A 17,353-nucleotide genomic window follows, 5' to 3' on the forward strand; every position below is an offset into this window, starting at 1 on the left:
TTATATACTGGCCCTGGTGGAATTATGTTAGTAGATGTTAGAACAAGGTCCCGCCATCAGTCTGTTCACGCGAGAAACGTATTTTAAATGTACGTTTGTCATTAAGACCCTAACATCTGGGACGATCCCCGAGCGTTGCCGTTGAGAGATAATTTAGAGAACCTGCTCAGCAGGCTACAAGTGCGTCTCCCAAATACCTGGCATAACATGGAATCGCCTCTACTTACCCTAATACAGGAGAGAGTCTAGTTGAGGAAAGCCTGTGATTCAGCAGTAAAAATCCATTTCCAGACGATCGAATTTCACTCACGGCACTTTAGATTGGGACTATGAGGGAGGACCAAGGGGAGACTTCCACACAATCTGTCTGATCGATATCGCCCTGTAGGAGCACTCTTGAGCAAAGAACTTGACCGGTACTACAATATTACAAGGATTTTCTTAACGCCGTCTACAACTATAAACATACAAATACATTTAGCCTACTTAAAACGGTACAAGTATATGCAAGTATATACATGTACGTTTTGATCACCGTTTACACTACGGCTTCTATCATAATCATTCTTGAATGTATCTACCAATATGCACACTACAGAGAGAGTCAAATACGTATATACAGTCATTTTCAAATCCAGAAAATTGTCGGCGTGGCGCCAATGTCTGCTGTTCCCCAAGGCTAAAGAACACTAATTCAGAATCCTCCACAGTCCTTATTTAAAGTACCGTGAGATTACCGCGCGCTTCGACTGGTCAGGCACCAGGCCCCTCGAAGGAGGTCCAATCAGCCACCAACAGCGATAAATCATGCAACACAGGCTACGTGCATAGACTTATGAAATTATTAAATGGACTTCAGTTGTCGAAGGTCATGTTTTGTTCATACAGCTGATCAAACTTCATAAATGAATGTATGAAAGACCCTTGTTGTACATTTACGCTCTTACAAGCTAAGTACAGGACATGGTGATAAAGAAGAAGTATAATTACAGTGATATCTCACTACAGCTAACGACTTAATACTACTATGTACAGGTTCAACTACTATGAATCCCTATAGTAACCAAAGCTGAAACCATCCAGGGAATTCAGTTATTCGTCACTTCACTTTTAATTCATTAAGTTGTTTCTATGGTCCACTTTTCCCAGAGCTTGAAGGTTCTATCAACTTCCATGCAATTGAACAGCAACGCCACAAAGAACGAGGCAGGCCTGTGGTATTTAGAAGACTTCTCGTCAGCGCTGCAAATCTCATAAACATCTGTGGAAATGCTTGAGGGAGATGGGCGGATGTTTTTGCCAACGTTTGTAAAGAAATGAGATCAGATAACAACAAGCTTTAAATTATTTCCTTTCTGTGGTTTGTGTCTCCCGTCATAGATTTATTTTCATGTCGCTTTGAATGCGCTGGGGGTTGTAGTGGGCCTTTAAGCTATGTTAATCTTTTTGGCCAGATTTTTATAATATTTTTGCCGAGATGAAAAAAAAAATCTAATGTCGATGGACTGAAGAATGTCTTTTTGTGCTTGTCTTAAAACACTGACGACATACAGGCGTTACTTAACACAGTTCTGTGTTGACTTGGCCCCTTGAAAGACAAATCGACAGAGTTGAACAGTGCTACTCAGCTGTTCGAAAATTTCAAAACAATAAACTGTTGACTTTAGGTCGCTGATTCAGCACCGTACTGAATCCCGTTGAGAAACTATTTGTTACATCCTTCAGGTTTCTGCTCCCATGGCAACGCCTTCGCCGCCTCTATGTTCTTGCGGAAGAGGAATGGTCCACAGGCTATCAGGAATTCGATAAAACTGCCCGCCTGCCGACCTTGATTTGTCACGTCACCGGGTATCGTATATTGATATTCTGATGGGTTATCAAGTTCTGGCACGGCCGGGTTCATATTTTGCACGTTTCGCGCCGCTAGACTACCGAGACCACGGCCCTTACGGAGGGTGTCAGGGGGGAAGCTTGCCAGACTTACCGCAATTTGCTTCAGGAGCCAACTAACGTGTGATAGAGGCATTGTTTCTCATCATTCGTCAGGTTTCGAGAAGTGAGTTTGCCAAGAAGCGTTATCACGTCAGCCCGCTCGCTGAGCGGTGCCCTACAGTCGTGTCAAGCGCGTCGCCGGGATTTGTGAGGAACCCGGCAGCGGCCCTGCTTCGACAGCCAATTACATTTTAATCGCCAGCGCGCCATTTGCAGCTGATTTCCCTCACTTGCTCAGCTGCCACGCCACAGGGGAACTCGTCGGTCGATTCTGAGGGACTGTTTTCAGCAATACAGGTCTATGAGGTAACGTTACATCATCGGCACAGCGAATAGCGAGCTTGGTAGTTCGTGTAGTGTATGTGGACTTGAATTCCGGGCTAGGAGAATCTCAGCGGTGGGCCCAATATCCTGCGAGTATTGAAAAACCTGGCTAGTCTTTCGAGGACGGGAAAGCATTGACTCTGTAGACAAGCCGTGGATGGCATTTCACATGTATCTTCACTGTCGGGCTAGCAAGGGGCATGCTACGGCCCCTGAATCAACGAGAGGAAACAGCAAGAAATGCTTCTGACTTTGTGAAGAAAGCTGAGATCTGGAAAAGGTAAAAAGCCTATCTATTATCGCATGGAGAGAGAGAAGAAGTCCAAAAAGAAAGTGCGGTTGGTTGGCTCAGTGACGTCTCTCTTTCACGTCCCCACACGGACTGAGTGGTTGCTGTTTCCCTGGTAACGGGTTTTAAATTTAGCGGCAAGGAACCGAGTCGTGCCAAACGCACGACTTTTCTCAGATCAACTGACAAGAGGTGAAGCTTGTTTTATTCCTGGAAGCCGTGCCTCATATTTTGTGGTAAAATTGTGACGCACGGCTTACGGACACGCAAGGGCTACGGAGTGCTGAGACAACACTATCTACACAGCTAGGTCCGCGTCTTTAGGGACAGACGTCGTGTTGGTAATACAACGCACCTGTCTTTCCGGAGCCCGTAATACGGCATAACAGCGATAGCAACAGCGTCAGCCTTCCTCTGGGGCTCGCCAATCATACCGAAGGTAAATGACTGCATCTTTATTCTATCTCATGTGCTTGCTATCATCTATGATGGAAGAATTGCTTACAAGAAGAAGAATGGGGCCTGCGTACCCTTATGTGAAGATCGTAATCAGCCGTTATAATTCCACGTAATTCTTAGCCGGACCGCTCAAATTCAACCTGGAGCGTGATCGGTGCATTCTACGTATAGCCAGTCTACCGAATGTAACGTAATTACTAGCCTATGTCTTCCTGAATTTAATTCAGAGTAGAGCTTTGATAGTACAGGGCCCCCCATAACCCCAGGGAAAGGAGTGGGGATATCTCTGACATTTATGAAGCGCTTTGATATTTATGAAGCGCTTGTTTATGTAGGCTAGTAGGTTGCCGCAGGAAAGGGGAGGGGTGCACACTAATAACTTGTCACTGTTGAAACGTCATGATTTGGCATAATGTGTCCTATGACCTTTTGTAAAACGGCCGACGCGGTGTTTTATCAGGTAAAGGAGGAACGTTTGAATATGAGGCGGTGGCTGACGACTAGATGTACCCAATAGGCGTTCGTATTTAATAAACGGTTTTGCTACGTTCTTTCATACATCTACAACGCATCAAACGACGGGAAGGGCGTTCTAGGTATTGCAGTACATGTAGCTATCATTCCCATGCCTTTACACGGACGTATGTATCAAGTGTCTCTTGCGATGCCAAACATGAGAAAATGTCGTCATACAACGTCCTACTGGGACAGTTAGCCCCAGCACAGCGCTAACACCCACCTGTCTCTCTTGTGACACTGTAGAATGATGATAGGATACAGTTTTAACACACGTTAATGGCTTCACTATCCCCTCCGGTTCGGCTCACGATACGGCCTGTGCGTTTCATCTGCTCGAGAATTGATCGATCCTTCAGAGCTGGCTGATTTCCGATTCTATAGGACATCAGTCAGTTTCGTGCCGCTAATCATCCATTGAGGAACGTCCCCGTGTTGACGTGTGTATGCATCAATTAATAATGATGGAGACGGCTGTGCGACCGGGTGGGTTCATTTTAGTCATATATGAATAAGGTCATCTTAGTTGCAAGTTTCCACCGTCATAAGATTTCTAACCGCGCCGCGTGAATTGCATGTTTATGATTTGATTTAAGCTTGTACTTGCTGCGTTGTATTGCAGGGGGGATAACATCAGAAAATGGGCAGGCATGACATTAAGTGAAACATTAGGAAGAACAGATAACCAAGAAGGGTGGAGAAAATTGGCTGCCAGATCCTCTGTAATGTCCCAACGGCCAAATATTCACACAAATACATTATCATAAAAGGCCCGGCTATGGTTTCAAGTGCAACTGGTCTGAGAAAGGAGTGCTCGGAAAGTGTATCTATATCCAGGCGTTAAATAGACACTGGGCATAAGTTCACTTTCCTATTGACGTCCTAAGGATCCCTAAGTGAGGCTCACAACGTGTATTGATGAGTACCCCTGACAGCAATAGTTGGCCACACTTCAAGATTACAAACGCAGAAGTGGTGGAAATTTGCCAAGTACCAGGCGGAGAGCAGCGAACACACCGCCTCCTGTGACGACAGTATCCCCGGGGTTCAGACTGCGGAGGACGCTGCTGTAAATATCGTGTGTGTCGGTAATTCTGTTCAGTCATCAATGTAGTTTGGGGCAACTGATACATACATATTAAACAAAGTGAAATAAGGCGCCTCCGGACGATAGTATTCCATTGAGCAACGTAATTCTCGTGGCCTATTTGCTAAAATAAGATTACCGGGAAGACGTGATAGTCCTTGCTTTGATCTAGATACCAAGGCCATGCATACTGCATGCATTGAATACGTCGTCAGTAGCCAGGTAGCAGTAACGTTGGGTAACATAAATTCGGGATTTTTCCGATAATGGTTGACTGAAATCAATCTAGCAGAACAATAAACCATCCTTTTTTTCTATTATTCTGTCAGTATCATGTACTATCTTTGCACTAATCATATATATGGTAGATTTTGTCTCTAGTCGTGCTGACACCATAATATTTCAACTTGAAACTACCGTCCGCCGCACGCACAATGTCGGTGCTGTCGGACAGGGGTGCACATTAATTCGGGAGAGAAGATTCGTCTTGAATATCTTACCGCTAATTACATTTTATACAGCAGCTATTCGTTCCATCCTTGGCTTGAGGAGAGTGCTATGGATATAGACGTGTCCAAGTAAAAAAATACACGAAAAAACGGCCGTACCGCACACATCAGGCCTACGGGAACAACCCGTGTGTTGAGTCGGTAGCTATAGAACGTCAAAGTCGACATCCACCGTCATGGCAACGTGTACATTATTCATGGCAAGTTAGCTGGATGCCGTAGCAATGGTTATACTACTATGTCCATGTGTTCCTTGTTGTGTTAGGAGCAAACTTTGAGGAAAATATCGTCTTCAGTCCACTATCACACGCAACATTTAGACAAAAAAGTGTTCCTCACAAACCTTTTGTCGTCTGCTTGACGACATGATTCTGGGTAACAATATGGCGGCGGGAAAATACACGTGCCGTAGGTTGTAGCAACAAAGAGGAGTTTTGATGATTGATCACACTTAAATCCAGTTGCAGGTTAGCAAAAGAGATTGTAATAAGTTGTCTTGTAAATAATTGTGTTTAGCAGGCAGGAGATGTGACATTTGTCTTATAAACCAGCGAACAACCGTGCAGTGTGAGTCTCCCACGAAGCCCACAGACTCTGTCAATAAGGGACGGAGAGTTTTTGACGTCGCCAACTTCTAATGCATGGTTATCGAAGCTTTTCAGACAGTGTTCTGAATGCGTTAGTCTGTCAAGTTTGCATTTCTAGCGGTATTACTGATGTTGCATCTAGCACATATCCCTAAATACCCCGTTTTCGAAAAATCGCGAATCTAAGTACCCCACGAATTTATGTTACCCAACGTTAGATATTATTAGAATATCATCTAAAAAAAGATCTGTGTCTGCTGCTGGGTTATTGGTTTCGTTTTCATCGTGTATTTCTATTCACCCTGAAGGGTTTCTAGTTTGTGGTTGGTGATCATCTGTGGCGCAATAAAATAGAAATGAAAATAAATCTGTGGCTCTCCCTCTAGTCTAACTCAGTCGCCCAGTCTTCGTCTTACATGTAACGTTATGTAAGCAAAAGCCAGCCACAGGTTTTTGTGTGATCTCTGCCGCGTGTCCTTGATTAACATCAGACCTAGCCATACAGGTATGATTATTGCTAGCAAACTAGCTATCCTTATAAGGAAGAGCTCGAGGCCCCTGCTATTTTTGAACATAAAGAGTTCCCCGCCTCAGCAGTGACGTGAGGGGAAAGGGAATCTCAAACACATTCTGTTGACAAGACTGAAGGTTTTCTTCGCTGGAGAAAGGAATGTCGCCTGGTTACAAGTATACTTGGGATTGTGTACATCATACAAGGCCAGTAATATTTTTCTTCGGTTCATGTGTGTATCTGTGTACAGGGAAGACGATGGGTAGCGGAGCGAGCAAGGACAAGACTCTTCCGTACCCCCAGAAGACTGCACGGTACATGGAGCCTGCCAGCAGCACTGACGTCACTGACATCAGCTCCGCCCTGCCGTCCATCTCAGACCCGTACGGCACGGACAGACCGGAACCCTGGACAGGCAAGGGTAGGGAAACGCACCTTATTTAGGATGCTTGTCTATCTGCTTGCTTGCTTGCTTGCTTGTTTGTTTGTTTGTTTGTTTGTTTGTTTGTTTGTAAACCACCTCATACTAGTTATACACCACATTTTTCCATTTTCTGTGCCGGAGGGCAGCAAAATGTCTTTTTTTTTTTCCTAATCAGACGACTATCAATGAATTTTAGACTGCGTCATGTCTAATTCCAAAGCCTAATTTCAGTCACAATGTCATTTACCGACACAGATGAACTTTCATGCTATGACGTAAATGTGTGTGCGCCGACAAATGTAAAGAGCCATGAAAGGTCAGCTGGCTTACGTAGTGAGCGAACCATACTTTTGATAATAAGGCCAGGTTTACAGAAGCTTCCCTATCGCGCGCGTCGAGTTTCTTGGCTGGCTTTCACGTACTCCCTTGTCTTACCGATGACATGGATGACGTACAGATGGTTTTACGAAGCCTTACTGGCACAATTTACGCCAACTATGCTATTTCTCCGTCAAGTATACGAGCCCGCAATGTAGAACTTACGTCAGACATTGTCATGGTATGATCCATCTTACAATACTGCAAATAACTCGTATCTCCATATTCTTATCCTCGACTTTCCCTGTAATACATTATTTGCTTTCGGCGATATACTATATCGCAAGATGTCACTCACAGATACACATAGGTGCGTCAGCATTAGGTCATGTTGATTTGATAATATGGATGACATCCTCTTGGGACCCCAAAACTGATGCGAGCGTGCGAATGAATAAAAAGTTTGGCAAAAAAATTATGAAATCTATATCGATCGATCCATGGTCAGGATGGATGACCAAAACTAAACACACAAAGCATGGTATACCGAAATATATGACCTTCATCAGTTTGATTGTTTCAAAACTTCTTCTTGGACTTTGGAATTAACTTTGGCATTCAACGACATTATTCCGAAATATCATTTTGTAATTTACAGTATGTATTTTCTCATTCGGCAGCTGCTTTTTATGAGTTACAGTATGGCCGAAAAACTTTTTGTGTGGAAAGGAACGAAATTTGATTCGCGTGCGGATGCCATCCATATAATCAAATCAACATGGCCTCAGCTTTCCTAAGTTCCTCAGCTTTTTCTCTTTAGGCGCAGTCGTCGTGCCCTTTTTATCCTAGGATTTACTAGCTTGGCCATAGAAGGATAGACCGTCAAGAAGGATGTACGACAACCTTTACCGGCACAAGACAGCTGAAGTTTCCCCGACACATATACGACACATACACGACCTCAAACTGCTGTCGTATGACCAATACGACAGGGCCCTCATGCAAAATCCATATGAGAGAGACCAGTAAGGATCATTGGGGCCAGTTGGGGGGCAACATATTAATTAACAATGGCATCATCATCATCATCATCATCATCATCATCATCGTCGTCGTCGTCGTCGTCGTCGTCATCGTCATCGTACCAGTACTGCAGCCATCTTGTTCAAGTGACAAAAACATACCTAACGTAGCGATTTCAGTTAACTTTTTTTCTTTTTTCTGCAGGGATAAAAAAGACCGACGACACCAAGGAGGAGGAGGATGATGACGGTGCGCGGCTGGACTGTTACGAGGTGGCGCGGAGGATTGATTACATCAAGACCGAACTGTCCAAGGGCAGGTACAACATAGACCTCAAGAAACTGGATCCGGGCGAGTCCGCAAAGGACGCAAAGGACGCCAATAATATGCAAACCCTGACAGAGGAGTCAACAGAGCCTTTAGAAAAATGACGCCAACTGATTTTAGGTACCGGGGAGTTTTACTTGAAATAGAGAACTATGCCAAACGACACTTGTAGCTACGAGTCTTATAATGGTTGCGGAAACAATAATCCAAAGACACATGCAAAGGCCTGTGATTGTGTGGTTTTAGGTCTTATCCATTTGGACATTATTGTAGAGCTACATACTCCCATGCATAAAAGGTAGGGTCTGCCTTAACGGTTGATATTATCTAGATGGCAGTACTGGCTGTAAAAGAAAACATCACTCTCCGTCACGTAACTTTTATTGTCACAGTAAACCGCACTTTTAATCAAGTATTACGGTCATGCTTTATGAGAGAGCGCCAGGGTTTTGTGAGGTCCGGGCCGGGGTTTTTCAGCCATCTAAAAGTCTGCCGGTACTCAAACAGCTACTTACATTTCATCACCAGCCGGATATGAGTATATACACCTCAGTGAGTCGACCATTTTAGCCCTCCAATTCTCGATGATTGATAAGACGTTTTACCAAACAAACACAATTTTTCTGTGGTCTAAGTTTGATGAAAAATTCATAGCATGACTGCACCTAACATAAATGTATGTATGTCATATCCTTGTGCGTGACTTTGAATAATTCTACTCTGATAATATTTGCCTACGTGCAAGACGTGACCAGAGTTTTGTAACGTGCCCGTTGCAAACCATAAGTGCTTTAGGATCGCCAATGAAGAATCGTCATTTAAGAGAATGTCACCAGAGCGTCTAACGAAGTGTTAAAGACTTTGTAGTTCTACCCTTCTCTAACAACTTCAGAGTGCTAATCCAAGAGCTCTACTTTCCTACTCTTGGCCATGTAATAAAAGGGAGACGCAGACAAAGTGTCGACAGTGCAAACGTACTCATCAAGTATCTCTGATATGGGGACGGCCATCAGCAGTGCAATTTTCCACTCGAGGGACACTCAGCTCAGCGAGGAGAGATTCCGCAGTACTGCAATCACATGATAAGAGTGCCACAAGGAAGGCTTTAACCGACATATGTAGGTTCAAACCCTTAGACTCATCTGCCAAAAGACTGGTGGTAAAACCACAGAGAAGCCTCTACATCTGAGAAAGATGTAATTGACGATCGGACTTGAAGATGTTGCCATTCGATTCTAGACAAAATAGAAAAATGGACTTATGTAAGATGATGTACAAATTATAAAAGGACAACTGTCAATTCGTGTTTATTGTGCGTTCATTTTGAGCTTTATTCTATAATGTCTACACCGCATGCTCTTTTTGAATGTCTGAACACGCTAAGTTCATATTGTTGTAATTAATAGTAGCAATAATCTAAGCCCTAGGTTTTAATTTGGTACATACATGTATCTCCCTTGAATGCTGAATAAAGCGCACATCTTAAGGAATAAAATAAATCTGACAGTTCACTGTCTGTACGTCGTTTCAGCAGTAATATTCACCTGTTATATGACATAGCATTGCGGCATGCCTATATTGAAATCTGTAGATATCTTAGTTATGATTCTGCTCGACACATGAAATACAATATTCTACTCAAACTGTAAGGTGCGTTTCTAATTTTGCTTGATCCCTTAGGTCTGGTTTTAAATTGATATGGGATTAATGGGTAACATGATGCGTGCACTTTTATAGGTAAAATAAGCCCATAAGGTTTGAAGGTCACACAGCGATTATCAAAATAACCATATTGTTACAAGAGTAAGATTACACTTGATTAAGGTAAAGAGTGAGAACCACTACTTACTCCATCAGCTAACGCCTTTTCAACAGCATCTAGGAACAGTAACTACGGATTGAAGAATGGATATTTCCTTGTTTAGAATTTGCACAATAGGTTTCTAAAGGAAAGTATCTCCGGAGATACGGGAAAATGTCATGCTCGCAAACCGTACAATGATGCAGCAAGAGTAGATGCACTCAGCTAGTTTCACACTATATTTGTTGATTGCTACATTCCGTGCTCCAGGGAGACGGACCATTTGAGAGGCATCTACATTCCCTTCTGTGACATAAGCATTGGACCAAACAATACGCTACTGAGAAAGCAATTAGACATATATTTACTGTCAATATTGTCCATTATCAAGAGAAAAAAAGGGCGAATAATTTTGACTGGTCGGCAGAGAATAAGGAATGGTCTTTTTGCACTTGTTGGCAAGAAATAAGGAATGATTCATCACAAAACAGGTGGTATTTGTCCAAGTGGGATAAACTGGATTCAGTAGTTCTCACGGTAGATACTTAAGGTGGGCGTGTTCAATCAAGTATTCAAGCAGGTGTTTTTTTGCGGGGGGGGGGGTGTAAGTAACATTTTCTGTGAAGCAGAAGAAAACTGCCATCCAGAAAACGTTACTCTTTCCGTCCAACACCTGCACGGAAATTTGTGTAATTTTGATCCTATTTGGCAGTCGCTGCGAACGAACCAGGGAGGTTCATTTAAACCTCCTTGGAATGAACCAATTCAGGAACTAGTGCACTGTCACACCTCAGCACGCACAATGTGACCTGGAAGAGTCCCCCCTCAGGCAGTATTGTTTCAGTGTAGTGAACAATAGGTAATTCAGTATGCATGAAGGCGTGGTTATTTTCTTATTCCCATTTGCTTTGAATGATAGATCCTGTAACAATTACAGCCCTGTCAGATCAGAATGACCCTTTTATAACGCAAAGCCTCCGTCCCAGAGGGTTATTTCTGGACAAACGAAGAATCGTTGCTAGGTGAAAAGAAGAATGACCATAGCGAGCACATCTGGGTCAAACACGCCCTACAGAAGCCTTTATACAGGCGGCTGGGCCCAGTGCGGGGTTTAACATTAAGCACACCTTCTGTCCGATCGTATGGGTGTGTGTGTGAGGAAAGAATGCCACCAGAGCGGTGAAACCATGGCGGCATATCTTGGAAAATCCTGCCACGCCACGCCAACCATATCTCTGTAGTTGTTGTTTATTTGATGATAACGTCAGCAGATATCCCTCCCCGAGGAGGATGAGTGTGGACTCCAGAGAGTTAACTGTGTTGGTGCACGTAGACTGCATCATGAACTTTCTACCCTCATGCTGTCGGCGTCCCAAATGTCGTCTGAAATCTTTCCTCACCGTCTGTTTGGCACTCGGAGTCCTGGGAACGTGTTTGATCCTGACTGTCTACCATATTGATGTCAATGTGTAAGTATGCCCCCCCCCCCCCCCACGATTTGTATTGGTCTCTCCGGCTGTTAACCAATTCACACACAGACACACACGGACACACACATGTACACACGCACACATACACACGCGCAGACGCACACACACACATGCGCACACACATACACAGGCAGAGAGAGAGAGAGAGAGAGAGAGAGAGAGAGATTATAAAGACACCTGCAGCTATATGTGTATCCATCTTCTGACAGGTTCACCTGAATAAATCAGACACATACTTTTTTATGCATACATACATAACGTTATATACGTACATACATATATGTAACGTTCTGTTATGCAGTTCTCTTTGCCTCTTTAGCACAATTCTAAACGAATGCTTGGTGTCATAATAATCATTGCAATCCTATTTCAAGAGCAGTTCATACATCCAAAACATTCCAGTTCAAAATGTGTGCTCTATTTGTTTTCCATTATTGTTTAGAGACAGTAATTACAATCATCTTCAAGACGACATATTGATCAATCACTGAACCGAGACACAAAAGTCACTGCACTGCAGGCTCTTAAGACCGGCCTGGCCTTTATTTCTGCTGGCAAAGATCGGTGAAAAGCTCAGGAGATTTCCTTGTTGCAGAGAAATTGGGTCAAGCGACTTAACTTTAATCACGACCGCTTAGTCCAATGAACACGCAGCTTTCAGAGAAAGGACGGGTCACTGAAGAGTGAATGAATGGGTTCAATGAATGACAGAGATCCACAATCTCATACCTTCGCCAAATGATGTTTTCTTTTTCGAGTAGTAGTCCTGTGTGCTCTGCTAGTGCAGTGGGCACTCTTCGATTCACATATGATAAATGTTCACACAGCTTTCAGTGAAGGGACGGGCCACTGAAGAATGAATGAGTGGCTTCCATAAATGACAAAATGAATTCAGTGACTCACTGTGGTAACGAAAACAAACACATGTAGCGCGTTGTATAATGACTTCATTAACACTAACACGTTCTGTTTCTGTTCAATTTTTCGAATGTAGCGTATCGTCGAAGCGAGCACAAGTTGGAGCAACATTCGGGGAAACCAGGAGTGTAGGAAGGTGAATAATAGCTTACTTATTTTTCTTCCGCAAATGTAGTTCACAAGCGACACCAAGCGAGAGAGGCGAAGAACATCAGGGACAGGATCCTTCCAATACAGGACAGAGCTGGCAAATGAACAAGACCGCGTTGTTACAATTGAGGTGAGTGAACGCAAAAATGGGGCAAACACATCTTATTTATGTTCATCGTTATACTTTCATAGCATGCCTTTGACACAATATCCAACATATTACGATTCTTTTAATATGATACAACAAAAATTGACACATCATGACAATCTTTGATTTTTGAGATTCCTCGCTGATAACGAGTCGTTGTTTTGTATCAACAGACAAAATCTTAAACCATTACAAACGGCCAAGAGATTTGTACTTAGCCAAGACACCTCAGCCAAGAAAAGGAGACTCCCGTTCGTATTCAGACCCAAAAATTCACTGTACATGAAAGATGACATGTTCTACACTCTCCCAAAGGTGAGCATACAGGGAGACACTTACTGCACTTTTTGTCGACTTTGGCTGGTAAAAAGATATGAACATATTGTACCGAACAATACATACTCATCTTTATGAATATTTATCCGTCTGTTCTATCTCTGTCAACTCCAGGTTAGTCCCTTCAGTGGTCGGTCGTTAGGCGTTTGCAGTTTGGTTGGCAACGGCGGCATCTTGACTGGAAGCAAATGCGGAGAACAGATAGATTCGAGCGATTTTGTGATCAGGTACGTTTGCTGTATAACTATCAAAAAACTATTTACGTTATATAATGACACCCATTAATCGTTTTGATGATGAATCGTTTTGACCGAAAAATTAAGAGCAAACTGAGAGAATTCGTGAAATGAGACGATTTGTTCGATATATACACTTTTATTCCAGGTTCAACATGGCGCCTGTGTGCCCGCCATATCTGGATGACATCGGCAGACGTACAGACATGGTCACAACCAGCCGAGACAGAATGAGGTCCAAGTAAGTAGAGCTTATTCACCGTGCGGGTAGAAAGAAAGACAACGAAGATATAGGGCTATATGGATAGACGGAACAAGAGAGGGGGTCGTACAATTTCCTTGACAAGCTGGGATTCTTAAAACGATGATAAAAATTAACGTAAAAGGGACCAGTCGTGGTCATTTTGTCTCCGTGGAAGATTTGATGGTTGTAATGTTACAGGTTCGACTCCCTGAAGTCCCATACCGGACGTGAGAAGTTCGTGAACCACCTGCACCACCAGTACGGCCAGGACACCTACATCGTGTCGGCTCCCTTCACTGTCAAGGGAAACGTAAGGAAACTTGCTTTATTGTAATGTACATGTAGTATGACAAACACCCAGGTTAATTTGCATAGCTAGCCCGGGTCTATTGCTTTTGATGTATATGTGTTTCCCTCTCTTTCGTGCTGACGGTATTTCCTTGCCCCTGATGCTGACAGTGTTTCTCTGTCCCTAGCGCTGACTGTTTTCCTGTCCTTGGTGCTGATAATGTTTCCATGTCCCTTGTTCAAACAGTGTTTCCCTGTCCCTGACAATGTTTCCCTGTCCCTGGTGCTGACAGTATTTCCCTGTCCCTGGTACTGACAGTGTTTCCCTGTCCCTGGTGCTGACTGTGTTTCCCTGTCCCTGGTGCTGACAGTGTTATCCTGTCCCTGGTACTGACTGTGTTTCCCTGTAACTGGTGTTGGCAATATTTCCCTGTCCCAGGTACTGACTGTGTTTCCCTGTAACTGGTGTTGGCAATGTTCCCCTGTCCCAGGTACTGACTATGTCTCCCTGTAACTGGTGTTGGCAATGTTTCCCTATCCCTGGTGCTGACTGTGTTTTCCTGTCCCTGGTACTGACTGTGTTTCCCTGTAACTGGTGTTGGCAATGTTCCCATGTCCCTGGTGCTGACTGTGTTTCCCTGTCCCTGGTGCTGACAGTGTTTTTCTGTCCCTGGTACTGACTGTGTCTCCCTGTAACTGGTGTTGGCAATGTTTCCTTGTCCCTGGTACTGACCGTGTTTTCCTGTCCCTGGTACTGACTGTGTTTTCCTGTCCCTGGTATTGACTGTGTTTCCCTGTCCCTGGTACTGACAGTGTTTCCCTGTCCCTGGTGCTGACAGTGTTTCCCTGTCCCTGGTACTGACCGTGTTTCCCTGTCCCTGGTGCTGACTGTGTTTCCCTGTCCCTGGTACTGACTGTGTTTTCCTGTAACTGGTGCTGTCTGTGTTTCCCTGTCCCTGGTGCTGACAGTGTTATCCTGTCCCTGGTACTGACTGTATTTCCCTGTAACTGGTGTTGGCGATGTTTTCCTATCCCTGGTACTGACTGTGTTTCCCTGTAACTGGTGCTGGCAATGTTCCCCTGTCCCTGGTGCTGACAGTGTTTCCCTGTCCCTGGTGCTGACAGTGTTTTCCTGTCTCTGTTTCTGACTGTGTTTTCCTGTCCCTGTTTCTGACTGTTTTTTCCTGTCCCTGGTGCTGACAGTTTCCCTATCCATATGCTTGGTGCTGACAGTGTTTCCCTGTCCCTGGTGCTGACAGTGTTTCCCTGTCACCCGTGCTGACAGTTTCTCTGTCCCTGGTTCTGACTGTGTGGTTCCCTGTCCCTGGTGCTGACTGTGTTTCCCTCTCCTGGGTACTGACGATATTTCCCTCTACCTGGTGCGGACAGTAATGAACCCACTTGTATTGACAGATCGGGTCCTTACTCGGGATTCCTGAGGTACTGACGTCTCACAACTCCTCCGCAGTCCCTCTGTTCATCAACCCCTCCCATGCCGGGACGATGCTGCAGACCTGGAGAAAACTCGGGCTCAAACTGTCCGAAGGAGAGACTAATTTCTCTTCAGGTACATGTACTAACATTGTCACAGGAAAGAAGGTCCGCCTGTTTATAGCTCATTATGGTCAAATTGACACAAAGAAAGCCCGAGGCCCAAGCTATCATCAGAAAGTTTCTGAAGGACTGGAAGAGTGGATACTTAGCCGGAAGGTTGAGAATACAGAGACAGTTCTAAGAGAGATAAGACAAATAAAAACATCTCAAGCCTGTATACAACTGTCTCTTGTCACCTGATAGTCAGCATCATCAGTCGACCTGTCAAGGAGAACTCTAAGACGATATCTGACTTGCCGCGCTATAGAAGAGTGCGCCTCGAAAGCACCCCTTGCCAAAAGTACATGTAGCAACATTTTTGTTCTGAGTTATCGTTGAATATTTTTTTCTCAAAAGCATGTTTGCAGACATCTCGCTGACTGAAACTTTTTGTTGTTGTTTCTGATTGATGTTAAGGATTCTACTATGCGTCCGTGGCTCTGGAGTTGTGTGACCAGGTTAACATGTACGGGTTCTGGCCGTTCCCTGAGGACAGGGAGGGCCGGCCGGTCCGCTACCACTACTACAAGTCCGTGGACTCCGGAGGGCTCAACAACCGCTGGCACGACATGGACAAGGAGTTTGAAAAACTCCTAGAATTCCACAATCATGGCGTTTTGCAGTTGATAAGTGGAAACTGTAGATAGCACGGGTCCATGCCGATTATGAATTGTATGTGTAGCACTGGATTTGACAGCTAGTCAGTCATCAAATCAATGAACTATAATTTTATCAGTGTTATCAGAGTATGGTACCAACGCATTGCAATGGGATCTGCCAAAAAATAATGATATCAAAAACAACGTTATTCTCAGGTACAATTCGATCTTAACTTTTTAATGACATAATGTATTCAAGCACAGATTACTGCCTGTATTTTGAGAGTTTTGTGGGCGTATTGTTAACCTCCATTAACATTGATCCACCGTGTTACATAAATCCGCCACTTTAAAAAACAGTGGGTTTGAGAGATCTCTAGTGCTGTACAATTTAGATATACAGGAGTGCATTATATTGGAGGACGTTGGGTTGGAGAACTGTTTGGACGAATCTTTTCAGGTTGGCGAAATTATGTACCCTGGTGGAATTATGTTAGTAGATGTTACACTTCAAAGGCATCTGACGCACAATCTTGACTTCCTTTACTGTGAATAGCATTAACGTTACATATAACTATATTTGATAAAATCGTTAACACGTTACCTACAATGCCATATGCATGTACGTTTGCAAGAAAAATTGTAATTTGGAATTTTGTGCCACAAACGCCCTCTCATATGCTCTGATATGAGAATAAAGGAAAGGACAATCAGAGACTTGGCTAATGTCTTTTTAGAATGGATGTAACACCAGCTGTATTAAAATCAAAGGTATCTTTGCACAGACAAGTCAACTTCGTACACATGTGCTGTACTGTATTTCAGATCGCCAGTCACCGGACTCCGATGATGAAGAGAAAAGAAAGACGGGTATCCTATATCTCAATGACGAGGCATTTAGATGAGATTTTATAAAAGACCTGGATTGTGAACTGGTTTTAAAAGTAATATGTCATTCTCCCCAGTACTGAACGGCCATCCCTGTCGTCTCCCCAACTCTTGACCACTGGTCACACAGTGCCTCACGTCTCCTCCACTTCAAAGTGCACCATTCTTCTCTGTCAGATTTCAATCCTTTCTATTTGTATTCTGAGTTTATGAATTTTAATCCTTCTCGTATCAGACTTGGATGAAGTTGTTTACTAAATGTATCAAGGAAACCAAGCTTGAGGAAACAAAATCCG

General features: G+C 43.8%; 2 protein-coding genes across 7 annotated transcripts; both read left to right on the plus strand.

Annotated features, from left to right (window-relative positions):
- The first annotated feature begins 1,962 nt into the window (after window positions 1–1,962).
- LOC136443023 (uncharacterized) lies at window positions 1,963–10,015 on the plus strand. Of its 5 annotated transcripts, none has more exons than XM_066440092.1 (3): window positions 1,963–2,298; window positions 6,525–6,695; window positions 8,244–10,015. In XM_066440092.1, exons 2-3 carry the CDS (start codon window positions 6,533–6,535, stop codon window positions 8,468–8,470), a joined length of 390 nt encoding a protein of 129 aa, XP_066296189.1. In that variant the 5' UTR covers window positions 1,963–2,298; window positions 6,525–6,532; the 3' UTR covers window positions 8,471–10,015. The 5 variants fall into 5 exon arrangements, with proteins under 5 accessions (XP_066296189.1, XP_066296185.1, XP_066296179.1 ...); XM_066440088.1 differs by lacking the exon at window positions 1,963–2,298 and adding an exon at window positions 2,305–2,596; XM_066440082.1 differs by lacking the exon at window positions 1,963–2,298 and adding an exon at window positions 2,604–3,044.
- A 1,173-nt stretch (window positions 10,016–11,188) lies between these two features.
- Window positions 11,189–16,884, plus strand: LOC136443049 (CMP-N-acetylneuraminate-poly-alpha-2,8-sialyltransferase-like). 2 transcript variants are annotated; one of them, XM_066440114.1, is made up of 9 exons: window positions 11,191–11,636; window positions 12,652–12,711; window positions 12,751–12,855; window positions 13,047–13,188; window positions 13,324–13,436; window positions 13,594–13,686; window positions 13,888–13,999; window positions 15,391–15,544; window positions 15,988–16,884. In XM_066440114.1, exons 1-9 carry the CDS (start codon window positions 11,458–11,460, stop codon window positions 16,215–16,217), a joined length of 1,188 nt encoding a protein of 395 aa, XP_066296211.1. In that variant the 5' UTR covers window positions 11,191–11,457; the 3' UTR covers window positions 16,218–16,884. The 2 variants fall into 2 exon arrangements, with proteins under 2 accessions (XP_066296219.1, XP_066296211.1); XM_066440122.1 differs by lacking the exon at window positions 12,751–12,855 and having other exon boundaries at window positions 11,189–11,636.
- The last annotated feature ends 469 nt before the right edge of the window (window positions 16,885–17,353 follow it).

Source organism: Branchiostoma lanceolatum, chromosome 1 (assembly GCF_035083965.1).
Source record: "Branchiostoma lanceolatum isolate klBraLanc5 chromosome 1, klBraLanc5.hap2, whole genome shotgun sequence".
Classification (NCBI taxonomy): domain Eukaryota; kingdom Metazoa; phylum Chordata; class Leptocardii; order Amphioxiformes; family Branchiostomatidae; genus Branchiostoma; species Branchiostoma lanceolatum.